Source organism: Peromyscus eremicus, chromosome 2 (assembly GCF_949786415.1).
Source record: "Peromyscus eremicus chromosome 2, PerEre_H2_v1, whole genome shotgun sequence".
NCBI classification, from domain to species: domain Eukaryota; kingdom Metazoa; phylum Chordata; class Mammalia; order Rodentia; family Cricetidae; genus Peromyscus; species Peromyscus eremicus.
In genome coordinates, this window is record NC_081417.1 from 14,515,161 (window position 1) to 14,536,128 (window position 20,968).

The 20,968-nt window shown below is 41.9% G+C and overlaps 2 protein-coding genes across 7 annotated transcripts in view; one reads left to right on the forward strand and one right to left on the reverse strand.

The window, feature by feature from the left end:
- The first annotated feature begins 5,323 nt into the window (after nt 1-5,323).
- Nucleotides 5,324-19,234, forward strand: Ccne2 (cyclin E2). Of its 6 annotated transcripts, none has more exons than XM_059253848.1 (12): nt 5,324-5,516; nt 7,492-7,531; nt 7,628-7,724; nt 7,806-7,859; nt 8,608-8,759; nt 9,525-9,660; nt 12,048-12,194; nt 13,702-13,797; nt 14,206-14,340; nt 16,230-16,341; nt 16,992-17,149; nt 17,734-19,234. In XM_059253848.1, the coding sequence occupies exons 2-12, from the start codon at nt 7,518-7,520 to the stop codon at nt 17,845-17,847; spliced, it is 1,215 nt and encodes a 404-aa protein (XP_059109831.1). In that variant the 5' UTR covers nt 5,324-5,516; nt 7,492-7,517; the 3' UTR covers nt 17,848-19,234. The 6 variants fall into 6 exon arrangements, with proteins under 6 accessions (XP_059109831.1, XP_059109829.1, XP_059109833.1 ...); XM_059253846.1 differs by having other exon boundaries at nt 5,325-5,516; nt 7,625-7,724; XM_059253850.1 differs by lacking the exon at nt 5,324-5,516 and adding an exon at nt 6,172-6,386.
- The window catches only part of Ints8 (integrator complex subunit 8), a 51,154-nt gene continuing 49,343 nt past the window's right edge, over nt 19,158-20,968 (reverse strand). The window contains exon 27 of the mRNA XM_059253843.1: nt 19,158-19,359. Coding sequence (XP_059109826.1) covers nt 19,243-19,359 — 117 coding nt within the window. The 3' untranslated portion in view covers nt 19,158-19,242. The remainder of the gene's footprint in view (nt 19,360-20,968) is intronic.

Consider the following 20,968-nt stretch of genomic DNA (forward strand, 5'->3'; position numbering starts at 1 on the left):
CCAAATACTTCGGTGCAGGCAGGACAGTTTTCTAGAGGAGGGACGTGGTTTAAGTGTGCATGGATAAATTGGGGGGGGGGGGGTTTGGCGGTGCACGCAGTGGAAGAGTGGAAGGAAACACCTTACTGAAGGCAGGCCTGTGGACAACAGCACATGGCTGGACTTCCTGCAAAGGGAGGTGCTAGAAGCCTTGTCTGTTAAGTTTCCTTGAATTTCTGATCTTCCTGCTCTACCTCCTGATTGCCTGGATTACAAGTATGTGTGATTATGCCCAGCTCAGCAGGGTTTATATGGGTCCCCTTCACATCCAGGCAGTGCTGGAGGTTAAGTATAGGTATGGGTCCTAAATAAGCACTCTACTATTGAATCATATCCCAGCCCTGGCTTGTCTTTTCTTATTATGTGAGATTATCATTATGCATTATCTAATTATCATTATGCATAATTCATTTTTTCTTAGCTTCAAATCTGCTTCATGATTTAAAAAGTATTAAAAACATAAAGATCAAAGGTTTATACTATTTGCCCAAGATTAAGTGCTGAGTTACATAAAATAGTTAGATACAAACAATGGAATAAATAAAACAATAACAAATCTTCAACGCAGAAAAACCATAGATGTGGATTGTGGGGGGCCATCCCACCCCCACTTTTCCCCAGGGTACTCTTGAGCAGGAGCAGCAGGAAATAGGACAGAGGGGAGAGAAAAAGAAAATATAGGATAGCCTCGGGAGGGCCTGGATCCTAATCCATGGGCCCCGACTGTCTCTTCCAAAGGGCTTTTAAAGGAATGCCAAGGTGTGGAGCAAAAGACCTTCCCCCAGCACAGCCAAGCGCAGACCATCTCAGACACCTCGTACTCAGGCCTGTGGTCCAACCATCCTCATTATGCAGACCTGCTGGGTAAAGCCACTAGGAAATCTAAATGGGCTCCAACAGTGGATACTTCACTTTAAAGGGGAATAGACATTATTTCCTTGATACTTAGGCATGAGCAACATGTACTGACTCTTTCCAAAGAGCACAGCATGGAATGGGAAAAAAGACTAACTTTACAATGGCAAAGATTACTGCAGATAAGTGATCAGTGGTCAATAATAAATCATGCAAGTATACAACTTAATTCAATGAAATGAAAATGCATTTTACATCAATCCAACCATTATTAAAAAAACAAAGAAGGGCTGGAGAGTTGACTTAGCAGTTAAGAATACTTGTTACTCTTGCAAAGGTTCAAGTCACAGCAGCTCACAACTCCAGTCCTAGGGATCTGATGCCTTCTCACCTCTGTGAGCACTAGACAAGCACATTGCATACATACATATGTGCAGGTAAAGCACATATGTCTACCAGACAAGCACATGGTACACACACATACATGCAGGCAAAACACTCTACATACAAAATAAATAAATCCAAAAATATTCAAACAAACAACCCCACCAAATTCCTAAAGAAGGGCAGCCTACAAAACATTTTATCAGCTTTCTTAAAAATGTTCAGTCATGCCGGGCGGTGGTGGCACATGCCTTTAATCCCAGCCCTCGGGAGGCAGAGGCAGGTGGATCTCTGTGAGTTCAAGGCCAGCCTGGGCTACCAAGTGAGTCCCAGGAAAGGCGCAAAGCTACACAGAGAAACCCTGTCTCGAAAATAAAAATAAAAATAAAAATAAAAAAAAAGTTCAGTCATAAGAAACCAGGCAAAGCTGAAAACTGTCAAAGGAAATGAAGGACCCAGAATCTGAATGTACCATGTTTAAGATACACTTGTGGAGGGTAAAAACACAATGATGCATCATTTGGGACATGGAGGCAGGAGGGTCAGAAGTTCAAGGCCAGCTTGAGCTGGCTATAGACAGTGAGAGACCCTGTCTAAGTAGGTGAGAGTCCTACCCAGAACCATATAAATTGGTTATGTATGATAGTACACACCTGTGATGCCAGCACTGGCGTCATTAAGTTCAAAGCTATCCTCAACTACAAAAAGAATTCAAGGCGATCCTGAGATTCATGGGAACCTGTTTCAAAGACAAAGAAACCAAACAGGCATTAGGTAGAAACAAAGGAAATCTGAATAATACTTTAGCTAGCTAATAATAACACATCAACACTGACTTATTAATGACAAATATATCATGATAACAAACATGTGACACTGGAGTATAATATACTGGAATGTGTGTGAAGCAAGCAGGGATTCTACCTGCTCTGTTTTTCTGTAAGCTTACAACTATTAAAACAACAACAACAAAAACTACAGAAAGAATATACAAGAGTTGGGGGTGGGTAGGCAGAGACAGGCGGATCTCTATGAGTTTAAAGGCATCCTGATCTACATAACAAGTTCAGACCAGCCAGGGCTACAGTGAGCTCTTGTCTCACAGCCTTGACAAAAGCAGTTTAGTTAATTCTCCTACCCATCATCTATCAAATTAACATTACCAAGGTCCTACTGCATATGTCTCCGAACCACTGGGTTAACTAAGTATAAAAAGATGAACAGCCGGGCGGTGGTGGCGCACGCCTTTAATCCCAGCACTCGGGAGGCAGAGCCAGGCGGATGTCTGTGAGTTCGAGGCCAGCCTGGGCTACCAAGGGAGTTCCAGGAAAAGGCGCAAAGCTACACAGAGAAACCCTGTCTCGAAAAACCATAAATAAATAAATAAATAAATAAATAAATAAATAAATAAATAAATAAAATAAAAAGATGAACAAAGGTAGACTGGTGGTGCAGTCCCGTAATCCCTGCTGTGTCAGACGCTGAGGCAGGAGTGTTGCAAATTCAAGGCCAGCCCAGGCAACTTATTGAGACCCTATCTCAAAAAGTAAAAAGGTGGTATTTATACAGGAGGCTCTAGGTTCAGGGCTTAAGTCGGTAACTGTTGTCTTGTTTAGAGGCCAGAACTACAGAGTACAGAAACAAAGATCTGGGAGGTCTTCACACAGAAGGCACGGCAAACACCCAGGAACAGAAGTATGTCGGCTGGGTCTAACTTCGAAGAAACAGGTTTTATTATCCTGCCCAGATTAGCCTGGGAACCTGGGCTCAAACAACCATGCCTCCGTTTATCAGTAATCAGAACAACAGGTATAAACCCTGAACCTGGCTTACTGGAAAATAAAGAGACCTGTGCCTTCAAGAATCTTTGTAGTTTTGTTTTGTTTTTTTTCCTTCATGAAAATGAATTACACCAAGAAATGTTGTAGAGGTTAACAGTTTATTAGCCACAGATTTTAGGGCATGTACAATAGGTTCTTCAGAAAATGGAAATTTTCTAAATGTATAAAGGAATTTTATACTCTTTCTACATAACCCTGGCTGTCCTGGAATTCACTCTGTAGACCAGGCTGGCCTTGAACTCAGAGATCTGCCTGCCTCTGCCTCCCGAGTGGTAGGATCCTGAGTGCCACCACAGCCCAGCTTGGAATCAGAGATCCTCCTGCTCTGCTCAGACTGAAGGTGTGGGTCACCATGCCTGTTAGAATTTTATACATTTTAAAGCAGGTAAATGTTAAACTAGAATGACTGGGGGAAAGGACACCAAAAACGAACTTTAAAATATGAAAGATGACATACTTAAGATGATGCTTAAGGAAATACCCAGCAAGTATGGAACTCGCCCCGCAGACCAGACTGAGCTCTCTCTCACTCAGAGCTCCACCTGCCTCTGCCTGCCACCCTGACAGAGGGCTGGAACAGTGTTCTAACTTCTGGTAAGGAGGGGGGGATGTAAGAGCCAGAATGGCTCGTATTTATCGGTCATCAATTCTGTGACTGGCTGATATGGAAGGAGTCTGCACATAACCAAATTTCATCTTTCTCATCAGCACACATCAGCTCTTCAGAAAGGTTTCACCAAGACATTATATGCCTGCATAAAACCTTGATCATATTCATCTCCCATTATCCATTCTTTTCAGTTTCTCTTTATAGACAGGCCCCTTTCTATTTCATGTCCCCCCCACACACACACAACATGTGGTGAGGATCAAACTCATGATAGGTAAGGGCTCTACCACTGAGCTATTCCTGTGTCTTTAATTTTAATCTAGGTTTTGCATGAGAAAACATGTCATACTTGTCTTTCTGAATCTTACCTCCCTTTTATGTCCCAGTTCCATCAATTTTCTTGCAAATATAACTTTGTTCTTTATGACTGAATAATACACGATTATGTAAATCTAGCACATTTTCTTTATCCATTCATGTGGACAGTCGCCTAAGATGATTCTGTAACTTAGCTATTGTGAATATCGATGTCATAATAAACACTTGTAGATACCTTTATTTTACTTATTTATTTGGTTTTTCGAGACAGTTTCTCTGTGTAGTCTTGGCTGTCTTGGAATTCACTATGTAGCCCAGGCTGGCCTCGAACTCACAGAGATCCGCCTGCCTCTGCACCTTTGTTTTATGTTGACTCAGTTCCTTCGGGTGTGTGCTCAAGAGAATCATCGTGATTTTGCTTTCACTACAGCTACTCCGCTCACATACTAATTAATGGCATTTATTAATAACCGCAGTATGCCGGGCGGTGGTGGCGCACGCCTTTAATCCCAGCACTCGGGAGGCAGAGCCAGGCGGATCTCTGTGAGTTCGAGGCCAGCCTGGTCTCCAAAGCGAGTTCCAGGAAAGGCGCAAAACTACACAGAGAAACCCTGTCTTGAAAAAACCAAAAAAAAAAAAAAAAAAAAAAAAAAAAATAACCGCAGTACATTTCTAATGACTGATTTGCATGAATTTATTTGGCTTGGCATGTGATACTCAAAGGCAACCCGGTGTTAACAACATCCCTCCCCTTCAGTATATCTTACTCAAGTTCACCCACACTGGCCACCAGTTTGGTTTTCTAGGACAGTGTCTCATATAACTTAGGTTGGTCTTGAACTCACTACGGAGCCGAGGCTGTAGGCCATCCGCTCTGCTTATACGCATTTAACACACGTTTATTCAAAGACATTCACTCGCACCCCTCTGCTTTCTTGCCCTCACAGGTCAGGTCTCTAAGCTGTACAAGATGACAGCAACCATAAAAAGAGGCAGCTCCCGCCCTCTGGAGCCACGATAAGCATTACTGGTTGGTTGAGCTTCCTTAGGCCTAGGACTGTCTCTGATTCTGTCGCCTACGTGTAAATCCGGGAAAGCGAGCTTCTGCCGGGGTCGGAGACCACCCTAAGAACCGGAAAGAGCATGCCACGGGGCCGGCCGGCGCGGGAGAAAGGCGGAGGTCCCCCCCGGGCTCGGAGGGCCCCCGAGCAGCGCGGCACACACGGTCGGCGCGGGGGCCGCTCCAGGTGCATCTCGGGAAGGGCCGGCCCGCGCGGCTGGCGGCCTCGGCGCCCTCGCACCCGCTCGCTCGGGACGAGGACGGAGGACCGCCCGTCGGCCGGCCTCCACGAGTCTTCCCTCGGCTCCCGCGGCCCGGGGGTCTTTGTTCCCGGGGCGGCGGCCCGCCCGGGAGCTGTGCGCGGAGCGTCACCCGCACGGCAGGCCGGTGGATGTGCAGGCCGTCTGAGGTAGCGGGAGCCCCGGGCTCGGAGGGCCGGCTCCAGGCGCGGCGCGGCCCGCCCCGTCCCGGCAGCGCCCGCCGGCGGGCGGCTCTCCCGCGCAGGCGGTTCGCGCGGGCTCCGCAGGGCGCGCTGGCGGCGGGGCAGGGCAGGGCGGGGCGGGGCGCGCGGCCCGGGCGCGCACGTGGTGCGCACCGTCCTGGCCTCCGGCGGGGCCGCAGAGACCCCGCACTCGTGCGGATGGGGACAGCTCCCGCTTCAGGCCCGAGCGGTGGGCAGCGGCCGGGACACGAGTCTAGGACCAGGAGGGGAGGGCGCGGCGCCAGGCTTTCCCGCGCGGGGTGTGCCGCGGGGCCGCGGGCAGGAGCGGAGCGGCCGGGCGCGGGGACAGGGCGACACGTACCTCATCCAGGGGCCGAGGCGCCTTCCTGTGCGCGGCCGCCCGGGGGTGGGGGCTGGCGACGAGCCGCTCGTCGCCCGGCGGATGGCTCCGGCTCCGCACGTGGCGGGCCGCGCGCTCCGGCGTGTTTACATTCTGCGGCCGCTCCACGTTGTGCCGCCGTCCTCGCTCGCCATTGGCCGGCTCCGCCGCCGTCCTCGCTCGCCATTGGCCGGCTCCTCAGCCACCGCCTGGCTCCGCCCGGAGGGGCGGGCCCTCGGCTCCCGCTCCCCGCGTCGCGGGGAAGACCCTGGTTCCCCGCGGCCTGGGCGGGGCGGCGTCCCTCCCCCGCAATGCCGCGCTGAACGGCCGTCTGACACCCCGAGATCCCAGAGCCACCGTGGGAGGGACAGGGGCGAGCTGGACGGCGTGCGGGAGCCGGTGGGGGGACACCGGCACGGGGAGGAGTCTGCAGGCTGCTGCGGCCGCGGCGCGCGCAGGTGAAGCGCCGGGCGGGCGGGCGGGCGGGGCGGAGGAGCACGGGCCGCGAGGGCAGCCTGCGGCCACTCGGCGCCCGCCCGCGCGCACTGAGGGCAGGGCGCGGCGCGCGCGGGCGAGCTGGGCGGGCGCGGGCGGGGGAGGGGAAGGCGCCGTCCGAGGTGTCAGTCTGCGGCGCATGCGTGCGGGGCGGTCCGGGCCAGGCCTATATATTGAGTTGGCGCCGGCGCCAGCTGAGCCGAGCTGTAGAGGGTCTGGCGGTGAGGAGGTGCTGACTCCAGGGGGGATGCGGGAGGGAAGGGAACCCAGTCTGGCGGGAGCCGTGGGAGAGGAAAAATGGGGGCGATGAGAACCAGGAGCCTGGGATTAATGGGTTCCCGAGGTCGGTCCCTGTCAGAATCCTTGTCAGGGGGCCAAGGAGAAGCGGGGGATGGAGGGCACCCCTAAGTGAGAGGCCACGGAAAAGCCTCAGTCCACCCTCATTTGGGGAAGGTCTCCCGCGCGAGAGGATGGAGGTGTGGATCGTTTACGGGGGAAGAATTCTTGGACAGAGTTTCCACCTTTAGCCCCCCCCCCCCTTTGCTCTTCTGGAAATGGGGTCCTGTCGCCCCTGCAAGCGGCACTGCTCGCCGGGTGGGGCTGGGAAGAAGGGAAGGGAGCCTGAAGGACGTGACACCAGACTCGGTTCCCTCCACCCACGGCTCCCCGCCACTGCGGCTCTCCAAATTGGCGCGGAACCGGCTTCTCCAGAGCCCGCTCTTGGAGGCTGGTCTAGGCGCCTGGCGGGCCGAGGCCGGGCTGTGCTTTTCCCACCCTGGTTGTTCAGGGAAATGCATGCATGGCCGAAAAAAACTCATCTGAAGGGTGCTGGGGTACTTTGCACATTTCTGAACTCACTTTCTTTTCGAGTGTACTTCATTTGAGGAAATGAAGGCATGTATGTAAAATTACTATGAGATAATTAATGTATTTCAGAAGATATGTTTTTAAAGGCTCAGGCCACCTTCTGGTAACATTAGCTGTTAATTTCTGAATCGGTTTTGATTGGCAATTGGAGAATATGAATGACTATGTTCTTGATTGTGGTTTTTCTTCTCCCCCATTTAGAGATTTCATAGGCCTCAAAGAAGAGAATGTCGAGACGCAGGTAACACTGTTAGTCTTGGAGATGTGTTTCAAAATTATCTGCTGCCTTTGAAATACATGACTTACTAATTAAACTTCCTAAACTTCATCACAGTAGCCGTTTACAAGCTAAGCAGCAGCATGCCCAGCCCAACCAGCCAGACTCTCCACAAGAAGCCCAGATAATTCAGGCCAAGAAGAGAAAAACGGCACAGGTGATTTAAGAAAAACGAGGGAGGAAGGGAGGAAGTTCCTTGTTGAGAGCTTAATTTACAGTGGTCTTTTCTATTCTCCAGGATGTCAAAAAAAGACAAGAGGAGATCAGCAAGAAGCACCAGTATGAGATTAGGGTAATGCAGAACTGGACTGAGTGGGTTGGGGAAGGACAGGAGTAGAGTTGTGTGTCACTGCCTTACAGTGGAAGATTTCTCTTCTAATGATCTTAGAGGTTAACAGGAAGGAGTTTCATAGATGCCTGAATCCTACAGCTGCAGTGTAGTTGGCCTAGAAGCAGCTGGTTCCTTTCTGTAAATCCCTCCCTCTCCCTCTTGGAGCTGGCTGGTATACCAGGGCCCGCCTATATACCGCTCTTTGTTCACTTTGAGACTGCAGTGGAGGGTCCTAATAGCTACTGAGTTGGCATAAAAAGGATGTGAGATCACTGACAGCCTGGTACCCAGCCTTTTGCTACTTCTGTGTTCACTTGGAGATGGTAATTCTTTTGAAAAGATCCTCTAAGTGACTCCACTTGATTGAATTTTTAAGTTTTTTGCATTCAAGTTTTCTCAACTATTAGAAAACACTTTTTTAAAAAAGAGCTCTTAATTTTTAAAACAAGTATCCTTGCTAAAATTTCTAAATTCAGAGAACTGCAGCTATTTCTTTTAAAATTATTTTACACTACAAATGCATTCGTTATTATTTCAATACTTAATGTCTTATGTAGGAATTGTTATCTAATTTATGAAGACTGGTATGAATTGTATGGCTTTAAAATTAGGTATGAATATCAAATTGGCTATCATTTGAAGATGCAGAACAAAAGCCATGGTTTCTTGATACACTAATAAGTTTTTCTGTTCTGTTTTGAAATGACAGAATTGTTGGCCACCTGTCCTGTCTGGAGGAATCAGTCCTTGCATTATCATTGAAACACCCCATAAAGAAATAGAAACAAGTGACTTCTCTAGGTTTACAAATTACAGATTTAAAAATCTTTTCATTAATCCTTCGCCTCTGCCAGACTTAAGGTAAAAAATTTTTTTTTCAGTAATTTAATATCAAAGGTTAAAACAGTAGATTTAAAATAATGCCATGTATTTCTTAATACTTCCCGTACTGAGAAACATGCATCCTACTACACGAGCCATTATTTGCAAGTGTTAGCAAATGATATATTTAAAACCCAGACTCTCTTTCACTTGCTTGTTGAATGCTTCCAAACTTAGCAGAACTGAACTATCTTTTAAATATAGCTTAAATAATTCTCTAATTAAAATGGGAACATTTTTAATGGCATTTTCAATTGACTTCTCCCCACTCATTCCTAACCAAGCTTACTATCGGTTGTGATATGACCAAGAGGTACAGCTTATAGAAAACATCTATGTAGTAACTGACATTTAACTTAAATAGCTCATCCCCACGCCTGCTACTTTGTTCCACCTTAACCTCGTAATAAATGGTACTGCTACATAAGTGATGCTGCTGGCATACTTTGAAGTGTTGGGACTTCATTATCATTGTGATCATATATTTTAAATATTTTTCTAGTTTGCTTTTAAGAATTTCCTTAAACCATAACTTTTATCAATTCTAAGAAAGGGCTGAGTATACAGAATTCCTGAAATTTACCAGTAAAGCAGAAATCTTTTGAGTTTACTCCAAGAGCTACTTTTTTGAATTTGTAATTGGAAGTTGAAGTGGGATGTGTGAATGAAACACGGAGTTGTGCTATTGTAAACAGAACTTTTATAGATGACAAAATATAAATTATTCCTCTCCTTGCCATGTAGCTGGGGATGTTCACAGGAGGTTTGGCAAAACATGCTACAAAAGGAGAACAGATATGTACATGACAAACATTTTGAAGTTCTTCATTCTGACCTGGAACCACAGATGAGGTCAATACTTTTAGACTGGCTTTTGGAGGTATGTTCTAAAAATAGAAATTTCTTTTGTGTCTACAATGGAAAAATGTTTAGATGGGTATGTGCTTTCCATGTGACTTCAGGGTATGCTGTCCATGACTAGAAAACTACCTTTGTGAGGCACAAACTGTAGTTTGTGGCACCTAAAGTAGAATATGACTTGATTTTTCCCTTGTACTGCTGGAGTTTGAACCTAGGGCCTTGTGTGTGTTAGGCCAGCACTGAGCTACAACTCCAGACCAAACCAACTTTTTTAAGAGTAAAATCAGGAGCTGGTGGTATAGCTCAATGGTAGTGTGTCCTCAGTACCAAAGCAGAGAGTAAAATCCTACGAACACATCTCCTATGATACAACCCAAAACAAAATCAGAAATCCCTGACATGCAAGGTTTGGTTCTACTTGAGGGTACTGAAGGTGAATAGAATGTATAGTTAGTTGACTAGGTTTTGAATACAAGCAAAGAACCAGCTTAGGCTTCCAAGCCCTTAGACATCCTTTTTCTGCATTATCAAAGCCAAATCATGAATTTTGATTTTATACCATAAACCCTCTAAATCCCATTTAGCTTCCTTTATAATATACTGCTGTCCCTTTCAGAAGTACACTACTTCTGGGTGTTGTGGCGTATGCCTGCAATCCACAAAGGAATGTTGGGACTTTACACCCAACCTGGGCTAATAGAAAGTGCAGATCAGAGGATTACATACTGAAACCTTGCCTAAAAAATAAATAAATAATTTTAAAGAATATATCTGTGCATATACACACACACAAACACACACACATCATCATATCATCAATTTAAGGAGTATCCAGTGAGCCTGAAATCTATAGATCTACGCAAACATTTTTTTCTTATTTTGGTCCATTCCCTTTCTCTGGATTATTGTAAATCCCTCAAATTATTGCTGAGGAAACAATTACTTGATGTTAAACTGATTTTTTTTTTTTTTTTTTTTTTTGGATTTTCGATACAGGGTTTCTCTGTGTAGCTTTGGTGCCTCTCCTGGAACTCACTCTGTAGCCCAGGCTGGCCTTAAACTCACAGAGATCCCCTGGCTCTGCCACCCGAGTGCTGGGATTAAAGGTGTGCTCCACTACTGCCCGGCTAAACTGATTTCTTACAACCCTGGATATTTGCTGTGTAGTCTGACAGGAGATGATGGATTGTGGCAGGAGGATTTACAAGTTTTACAAAAGCCAGTACAGGTTATAATGATATTATCTCAAAATAAAGTAAGGGGCAGGTGGGGTATATGAAGCTTAGTGGTGAAATGCTTGCCTAACACACAGTAAAACCCTGTGTTTAATCCCTAACATTGGGGGAAAGGTGTATATTCATTCTAAGGGAGGAAGACTGGGTGGACCTTTCGGTAGATCTCAGAAATGTTTCCAAGACTATAAGAGGAAGTTGTGTTATCAGGTCCTTAAAGATTATCCATTGGCCGGGCGGTGGTGGCACATACCTTTAATCCCAGCACTCAGGAGGCAGAGGTAAGCGGAGTGAGTTCGAGGCCAGCCTGGTCTACAAAGCGAGATCCAGGAAAGGCGCAAAGCAAGAATGTTGTTGGGTTTGCCCTTTTTCATTGGAGGATCTGAAAATTGAACATCATGTCTATTTCTGAATATCTAGTGATAATAGCATCAATGCATCAGAATTATGTTAACTAAAAGTTTTTACTTTGTATGATGACAAACTTATTTTCAATCTGAATGTAAAAATAAGTTCACTGATTGAAAAATCTTAAAATGTCAACACATGGAAAAGATGTCTTTGAAATACAACATCTATTCCTGATGTTAAGATTTTTAATTATGTGTAAATTGAGTGCAGGTATCCAGATCAGAAGAGGGCATCAGATCTCCTGGCACTGAGGTTATAAGCAGTGATGAGATGCCTAGATTCTGGTGCTAGGAACCAGTACAAGCTCTTTGCTACTGAACCATTCACCAGGTGTCTGATTTTAAAACAGTATAAGATAGGAACAGAATAGTTCTTTGATGTACTCAGTGTTTGTTTTAAACTCATCTATTACTGTTCCTGTTTTCTCATTTCCAAAAAGGAGATAATGGCACCCAATTCATGGAGTAAGTTTGAAAGTTAGAAACTTTCCTTTAAGTATGGGAATGGCAATATTATTAACAATAGTGAAAATGAGGGTAATGCTTATTAAATCAAAAACATGGAAAGATTTTTATATTAGTCTGCAATAGATATGAAAGTGAAAAACTGTAAAACTAAGGATAATAGGCTCACTATCAGTACATGCTAGTCCTTCCTTTATGTTAATATTAGCATCCTAAAGAAGTTTAGCCTTGGTATAATAAAGATAACTTTGTAATTTGGATAAATTCTAAAGGTGATATTTGAATATTTGGTTCTTCAGGTATGTGAAGTATACACACTTCATAGGGAGACATTTTACCTTGCCCAAGACTTTTTTGACAGATATATGTTGACACAAAAAGATATAAATAAAAATATGCTTCAACTCATTGGGATTACCACATTGTTCATTGCTTCTAAACTTGAGGTAAGTTCTTAAATTTCATCCAGATAAATTTACTGTAAACCTAGTTTTTAAATGAACATATTAATCTCAGGATACTAACATTTTCTGTATTAAATCTTTAGGGAATAGGAATTGTTTTATTATATAGTGGAAGAAGAAATTATCATAGGTCTTTATTTTAGTCTCTAGCTTACATAGTTTATCTATATTAGTCTCTAGTTTAGATGCTGGGAATTGTATGGCTCATTTCACCAGATAAACTAATGGTGTTGTTACATAATTATATAGCACATGGATTCAAAAGAATGGTCTTTAAACACTAAACAATCAAATGAAAGAAATGTTGTGTTATGTTGGTTAAGGATAATGGTCTGTCAAACCTACTTTTTCCTGTCTAGTGTTGGTTGGTTTCACGTTAGAAGAAAACTATTGCTTCAAACTTTCAAAAATATATAATCACCTATTACTTTTTAACACACTGTTGACTGTTACCAATATTCTTTGAGGCTGGTACCATTTTGAGGGATTATGAGCACATTAATATCCCAAAGTATGTTTTTCTCTTCCAGTGTGCCATCTGAGCTGTTTAAGTTATCTCCCAGTTCTACAGCATACAGCACATCAGTTTGTAGAGTCAGCCTGTCCTCTTGTTTCAAGCATCTTTGTGTATTGAAATCATGTGCCAGCTTTATCTAACCCTCTGATAATTTCTAATTCTTGGGACTTTTAAGACAAATTTGCCATCAGCCAAAACACAATCCTCTCCTCCTCCTCTGCTTATACTGGGATTGAAGCCCAGGGCCTTGCCCATCCTAGGTCAGCACTTTGAGAGAGGGGTCTAACAATGTAGTCCTAGCTGGCCTGTAACTTACTATATAGACCCCAAAGAGATTTGCCTGCCTTACCTCTTGACTGCTGGGATTAAAAAAATGTGTGTTGCTACACCTGGCCTTGTTTTGTTTTTTAAAGTATAGGTGTAACCAAAGCAAGCATAAGCCCAGTATTTTTTGATAATTAATACTTTCATACTAAGTTAATGTGTTTGGTTTCTAGACCTTATTTTTGCTTTTTTGAGTGGCCCAAGCTAGCTTTGAACTCAGTCTGCAGCTGGTAGATGACTTCGATCTTCCTGCCCCCACTTCCCAAGGAACAGGATTTACAGGTCTATATGCAGTGCCAGGATTTCCTACACGTTAGGCAAGTGCTCAACCAAATGAGCCACACTGGAACTTATTTGTAGAGTGTCTTGTTCTGGTCTGACCACCAGACTAGACAGTATTTAAAAGGTTGTTAATTGTTTCTTAATTGAAATAACAGATTAAGATACGCATTGTTAGATACAAAGTCAACTCTAGAAAAATAAACTTGAAAATCAGTACAGTAGCTAGCCACAGAAAGAAAATCTTACACAGTTTTGATTTATAATCACTTTGTGAAGCTGTCCTTAAAACTGAAGCATACATATAGTCTGTATGTAATTCTTTTTGTTTTTGTTTAAAATGCTTAATAAAAATGTTCTAAATTAAAGGAAATCTACGCTCCCAAACTCCAAGAGTTTGCTTATGTCACTGATGGTGCTTGCAGTGAAGTAGATATCTTAAAGATGGAACTCAATATATTAAAGGTAATAATAATGCACTTTCTTAGTTGCAACTTTTTAATATAATAGTTATGAGTGAACTTCTGATACAACAAATAGCCAACTCAGTAAGTTAAAGGCATTTCACTGCCAGGGAGGCATGACAACATTTTGATTCCTGGGGGACATACATAGTGTAAGTTGTCCTCTGACCTCCATATGCAAGTCACAGCATGTACCTACACCCGAAATAAATATAATTTTGAACAAATTTTTAAAAAGCCAAAATTGATGTTTTAGTCTGAGCATAGAAAAGGTTAAAAGGTTAATGCAGTAAAATATTGATATTGATTGATGGTTGGTAAGGACATTTACTTAACCTCTAAACTCTACTATGTACATAATGTAATATATATGTAGTTATTAATGGGCATTTTAAAATTTTGTTGACAGGCATTAAAATGGGAACTTTGTCCTGTAACAGTCATTTCCTGGTTGAATGTTTTTCTCCAAGTTGATGCTGTTAAAGATGTTCCCAAGGTTCTTCTACCTCAATATTCTCAGGAGACGTTCATCCAGATAGCACAGGTACTGACCCTGTTACTGAACATAGCTAATGTTATTGTTGATTACAGATTTGTTTCATACACACACACACACACACACACACACACACACACACACGTAAGTCCTGGACTATACAACAAAATGGCATATTGAGTTAAATCTTAGTTGACAAAGTAACTTTTGACCCATAAAATTCTGTCCCTAGTATTTACATTGCTTCATAACTTAGAGAAGAAAACTTTAAACTTTTATGGGTATTCCCATTCTTTTAGGGTTTGGGATTAGAGTAAAATACCTTTTTAATATAAAATGGAGAAAAATGTTTTCAGCTAGTTCTCTTAAAGGTTTTGTTGTTGTTGGTTTGGCAAGGTTTTTTTTTTTTTTTTTGGTGTGGTGGTGGGGTTCTGAGACAGGGTCTCACTATGTAGCTCTGAGTGTCCTGGAACTCACTATGTAGACTAGGCTTGCCTCAAACTCACAGAGATCCACCTGTCGCTGCCTCCCAAGTGCTGGATTAAAGGTGGAATATAACCACTATGCCCAACCTGCTGTTACTTAATTCTAATTAAACTTTCCTAGACCAGCATATAACATATTCTAACAAAGTAACTACAGAGGTTGAGAATCCCATTCTTTGCATATAAGTAAGACTTGAAGGGTGCAATTCTACCATATATAAATGTGAAGAAAATCTTCAATTTTATTCTATGTAGGATGTGAAATTGGAATTTAGGGATGAGTGTTAAGTCATTTGGGTTAGACCTTGTGTTTTAAAATCTGTTAGCCAACAAAAATGTAAAATGTTTCTAGTATATACTGTTGAATATCCCTATTCCAAAACTTTGAAAATACTCTAAAATTAGAATTTTTGAATGTGAAACATTCCACACGACTTCAGTAATTGGTCAAAAAGAACAGGCACACTAAAAATATTCTATAAAATCAAATACATATATATGTATATAAGGTATATGTAAGTGAATCAAGTTTTGACATGAATCTCAACTCCCAGGGGATCTTATACATGCAAATATTGGGAAATCCAAAAACGTCCAGATTCCAAAACACTTATCTCATACATTACTCAAAGAATATTCAATCTGGTAGTATTTCACTTCCAACTCCTCCAGTTTATACCACTTACTTGTTTTACTCACTGAACAGGAATCGCCTTAACCCCCTGAAAATCTAGCTAGCCTTCACACCGTGCCAGCTGCTCCTTTACCAGTTGTATCTAGTTGCTGCTAAGACTGCTGTGTTCTAGTTTGTCTTTTATACCACTTACTTGTTTTACTCACTGAACAGGAATCGTCTTAACCCCCTGAAAATCTAGCTAGCCTTCACACCGTTCCAGCTGCTCCTTTACCAGTTGTATCTAGTTGCTGCTAAGACTGCTGTGTTCTAGTTTGTCTGCCGTGCCCTTTTTAAAGTATAACTTTCCTGGATTTAGAATCTTAACAGTAGTTTCAATAAGCTTCAGTGGTAGCGCTCTAACTTCTAAAGGGCCTTTATTTATAACTTAACTAGGTTACCTCTACTTTCTTTGCCTTCAACTGCTCACCTTGGCTAAGGAAGGAAGGTATTCCTTGCTTATTTCATAATTAAGTAGTATTACCTTTGGTAATGTTCTTGTATCTCAAACATTCTATGCCCACCGATCTTCCTGCCTAGCTTATCTAATTTAGAAGCCTTCACTGGCTTTTTCCAATCTAGATGAAGTGCATACCCTGCTAATACATTATCACTGTGTTCCTACAATCCTGTCTTGTTTTTTCCTCCCTTCCCTGCAATACTGAAACTAGGTGGTGGTTATTTGTCTTAGAGTTAGCAGTGATGGTATATGTTCTATAGAGTAAGGACATACTCATCTTTCTTTTAAATTACTTACACTTTTGCTTTTTCCTTGTTAGCTTTTAGATCTGTGCATCTTAGCCATTGACTCATTAGAATTCCAATACAGAATTCTGGCAGCTGCAGCCTTATGCCATTTTACCTCCATTGAAGTGGTTAAGAAAGCCTCAGGTATGACTATTTTGTTCACTTTCAATGGTACTTGGGAACTTATCAAGCACACAATTTAATAATTTACCTTATCAAGCACACAATTTAATAATTTACTCACTTTTTTTTTGTTAGAAATACTTTACAGCCCTTAGTGTATCAAATTCATTTGAAGCAAATAAGCACAGTTCTACCTTGTATGAATATGTACTGGTTAAAAAGCTGAAGAGGGCCTAAAAAGATGTCTCAATGGTTAAGAGCACATACTGCTCTTGGAGAAGACCCAGTTTGGTTCCTAGCCCCCATAGCAAATGGCACACAACCACCTGTAACTACAGGTCCAGGGCATCTGATACGCTCTTCTGATCTCTGTGGACACTTGTGTACAGACTTACATAATCATAAACCTAAAAAGAAAAGAGTCAGATGGGAGGCATAAACCTGTAACCTCAGCACTTGGGGGGCTGAACCAGGAGGACAGCCAACCTGGGCTACAGAATGAGCTTCCAGAAAGCTAAATTCTTTCAGCTTTAAGGTCATATAAAGTTTGATAAATGTGTAATCATTTCTTTTGAGTTTTTAAATGACTTGGAAGTAGAGCAAAGTACATTGGGCAGATTGGGTAGTTTCTGTTGTATAACTTTAACATCTTACTAATTTTTTTAATTCAGGTTTGGAATGGGATGACATTTCAGAATGTGTAGACTGGATGGTGCCTTTTGTCAGTGTAGTAAAAAGTGTAAGTCCAGTGAAGCTGAAGACTTTTAAGAAGATACCCATGGAAGACAGACACAATATCCAGACACACACAAATTATTTGGCTTTGCTGGTATGGTTTTTGGTTTTGGGGGTTTGTTTGTTTTTCTTTTAATTTAAGATCTTTTCACTGATTTTTAAAATCTTGCTATCTAGTTAAGTCCTAGAACTGATAGAGAGGATACTGTGTGTTACTACTTTAGACAGTTATGTAAGATGATAAAGGGAAAGTAATAGTCATGCTGATTTTAAAATGTAAAGGAGATTAAAAACACTAAGGCAGACTTGGTGGCACAGGCCTATAATCTTAGCAATGGGGAGGCTGAGGCAGGAGGATCATGAGTTCATGGGCCACATAGTAAGACTGTCTTAAGAAAAATATTACTCAAAATCAAGACCAGCAGTCCAGATAAGAAATTAAAACATGTTTTTGCTTGTTTTGAGATAGGGCCTTACTGGAATATGCTATGTAGACCAGGCTGGCCTCAAATTCATAAAGCTGCCTCCTGAGTGATAGGATTAAACAACTGGCCTAAGATAGAGACTCTTAAATAGACTTGGATGTCTCAAACAAGTAGATAGATATGTGGTTTCACCTTACTATGTATTTGTTTTATCTTAGCTGTTAATTATTGCATTATTCCTTCATGTGTACAGAATGAAGTAAACTATGTGAACACCTTCAGAAAAGGAGGGCAGCTGTCACCCGTGTGTAATGGCGGCATTATGACACCCCCGAAGAGTACTGAAAAACCACCAGTAAAGCACTGAAGTTAACAACACATTGGAATTGAGCAGATACTGGATAGAGTTCATACAAATGAGTAAGTTTTACATAAAGTAGTGCTATGGCTGTCCTTGCCCGCTGAGGAGTTACACTGCCATTCTTTTCTTTAAAAACTACATCAGTTTGGCACTAAATGCCTAGGATGCATGAAGCCCTGGGTTCAATCCCCAGCACTACAAAAGAACAAAACAAAAAAACTTCAAAAAAAGATTGGCACTAAAGAAATTTCCTCTAGCTGTTTAAAAGAAAAGAGGACTTGTTTACAGAGGTGGCTTCACTCCCAAGGACAGTGGATAGAAGCCAGCAACAATTTATGCTGTAGCAGTTGTTTGTTTCTGTGTTCCTTTAAGTTCCTGTGTTACTGTGTTTCTCTTGATAAACTAGGAATTTTATCATTGGAATATGGACAAAACTAGTGCTACTTAAAAGATGTATTAGCTGACACAGAACTTTGAATCTAGATTTTAGATTCTTAAATTCCTATACTCTTGAATGGTGCAATTTCTTTTGAAAATGAAATTTAAACTTATTTACAAAGATTGTTTTGTAATAAAGTGACTAATTTATCTGAAGTTGTTTTGTAACAATGATAAAACTTGAATTTTTACAAATGGTGAAGTTCAATCTGTTTTTAACTAGTCTGTTTGCCTTGCCATCGTATTTCTTAATCAGTAAGGCATTGAACCAAATGTTTAAACTGTGCTCTAAATGATGGGAGAACCAAAGAAATTATAAACAAGATAAATGCTTTGGCTTCTACAGGGGTTTTACTTCATCTAAGGGTTGCTTTATAGTCTTTTCATATCACATTCTGGGTAAAACTTTAATGCCTTTTCAAACTATATAAGAAAGTCACTTTATTACACTAAGCTACCCGTAAGTATTTTTGAAATGTAGTGTGACTGAGGCTTTATGTTTGCAAAACTGGCAGTCCATTTTTAAGTCCCATATTATGAGGACTGTGTCGACATGGAAAGACTGAGCATGTGACCTAAACTTCTATTTTCTATGGCAGAAAAAATATTAAATGTATACTGACTCCTAGAAATCTATTTATTTAAACTTGCTGTATATAGAATAGCTACTTATGCATTAAATATTTTAAGTTAGCCTTTGAAAAGGAAATTTGGGCCTAAAAAAGTCAATTTCATTAGAAAAAAAGTGATACCAGATTGCCAGGTTACCAGACATGTGAACCTTTTCTCTCTTTGAAGAAATTGTAAATTTCTGTTAATGCGTGAAGTTTTTGTATAGTTTTTGTCTGAAAAGAAAACACCACTAAATTGTACATATGTATTATATAAACTTAATCTTTTAATACTGTTGTTTACTTTTAGCCCATGTTTAAAAAATAAAAGTTTAAAAAATTAACTAACTGTTTAAAAGTAAAGTTTTGCCATTGCTTGTAGAAACTTCTTTTTCCTTCTCTGTGCTGCTAGCTGTAATACTTCCTCAGGGTTGCTTGCATTCAATTCTGTTTGTCCAATGGCTTTGATCTGAAAACAGAAAAGTGTTATAAGTCTTCCTAGTAGTACACATAAGTCAAAGTTAAAAATAACTAAATCAAATTTTAAAATTTAAGAGCTACAGAAAAAAATAGTGTAACTACTGCATCGATCTACTAAGATTTAGTTTATACTTATCTGAAGGACATTTTATTACATTAAATAAATTCCTGTATGCTTATGGGTGAGCAGGAGAGGAAAAGTAGATGGAAGAGGCTGATGGGGGTTGGGGGAGGTCCGTCACAAACCCACACAGAAACAAGGAAGTCAGAAGAGGCTATAGGCAGAATGGGTTATAGTAATAAGACCATGGAAAAGCACTTGACAGTAAGAACAGCATAGATAGCTGGCACAGAGTAAAAGTAGTAACTAAAACTGGCTGAGAGGCCTCTAATGTGGGGATAAGAGATAAGCCTATACCTGTGGATGCATGTAGAAGAGTCAAGAGGCTAAATGGATATGTAGTTAGAAGCTTTAAAATAATATAGTTGGGGGTCAGGAGCATTTAGTAAGTAGAGGCTAATGATCTCTGCATCTGAAGCCAGGCTGATCTTCACAGTGAGTTCAGGCCCCGGTCAGGAGCATTTAGTAAGTAGAGGCTAATGATCTCTGCATCTGAAGCCAGGCTGATCTTCACAGTGAGTTCAGGCCCCCGAGGGTTACATAGTAAGACTGTCTCAGAAAATTAAACAAAGACATCACGGGCTATTGCTAAATTGCCCTTGGCTGCCTCCCAGAGATGGAAGGTAAGTACCTATTATTGCTGAAGATGTGATATACTTCAGACATAGGGCCCAGAGTCTCCTGACCTGGAATTGATCTGAAAGCCTCATGGGGACTAGCTAGGTATCAGAAAGCAACATTCAGCCTTCCAAAGTAGCAACAGTCCTGCTTAGCTGTGACACCTATGAACCACCACAACCACCAGCGTGGCTCAATAAACCCAACAGTGCAGTAGTGTCACTCATACCTTGGTGGTAACCAACAGCTCTCTAATTGGACCTAAGACCTATTCAACAAGAGGGAAACCATGCCTCGTACAAGAAACCTATCCAACTACCCAGGGCTATTGAAATCCTGGATCTTGAGCCACTTTACAGCATAATCCCTAACTAGATTCTAGACATCTGTCCTTATACCCACAGGTTAAGTGTAGTCCTCACTCCTCAACAAGAAAACTTCTCTTTGCACCAGACAGAAACCATTACAAAAACCCTCAACTGATCAAAGTACAGAGTTGTGAAGCCCAGTCACAACAGATATATCTACAGAATAACTCCCACACTTAAGGCTCAGAGATCATTTCAGAAGAGGAGTTTTAAAGATGTAAAAAGCCAGAGGGTAAGGGAGTTTGCTGTGAGATTGCATCTCCTGGGAGTGTCAGAAGCCCGTAAATACTAAGTGAACCGAACAAGGACAACAGACATGCTGAAGTGGACAGGGGAAAGCTTACAAGTCCTTAATCCTAAGAGTGGGAAAAATAGTCCAGGGAAGAGCCACCAACTAGTTACTAGTTATTGTAGATACACACATGTATGTATGTAACAATTAACCTTTTTTAAAAAATGGCCATGAATTTGAGAAAAAGAAGGGTATATGA

Bases quoted from the DNA above. Each gene is read 5' to 3' on its own strand.
- Ccne2 (XM_059253846.1), top strand. The intron at 12,195-13,701 runs GTAAGTTCTTAA...TCTAAATTAAAG, and splicing joins TCATTGCTTCTAAACTTGAG to GAAATCTACGCTCCCAAACT. The intron at 14,341-16,229 runs GTACTGACCCTG...TTTCCTTGTTAG, and splicing joins CGTTCATCCAGATAGCACAG to CTTTTAGATCTGTGCATCTT.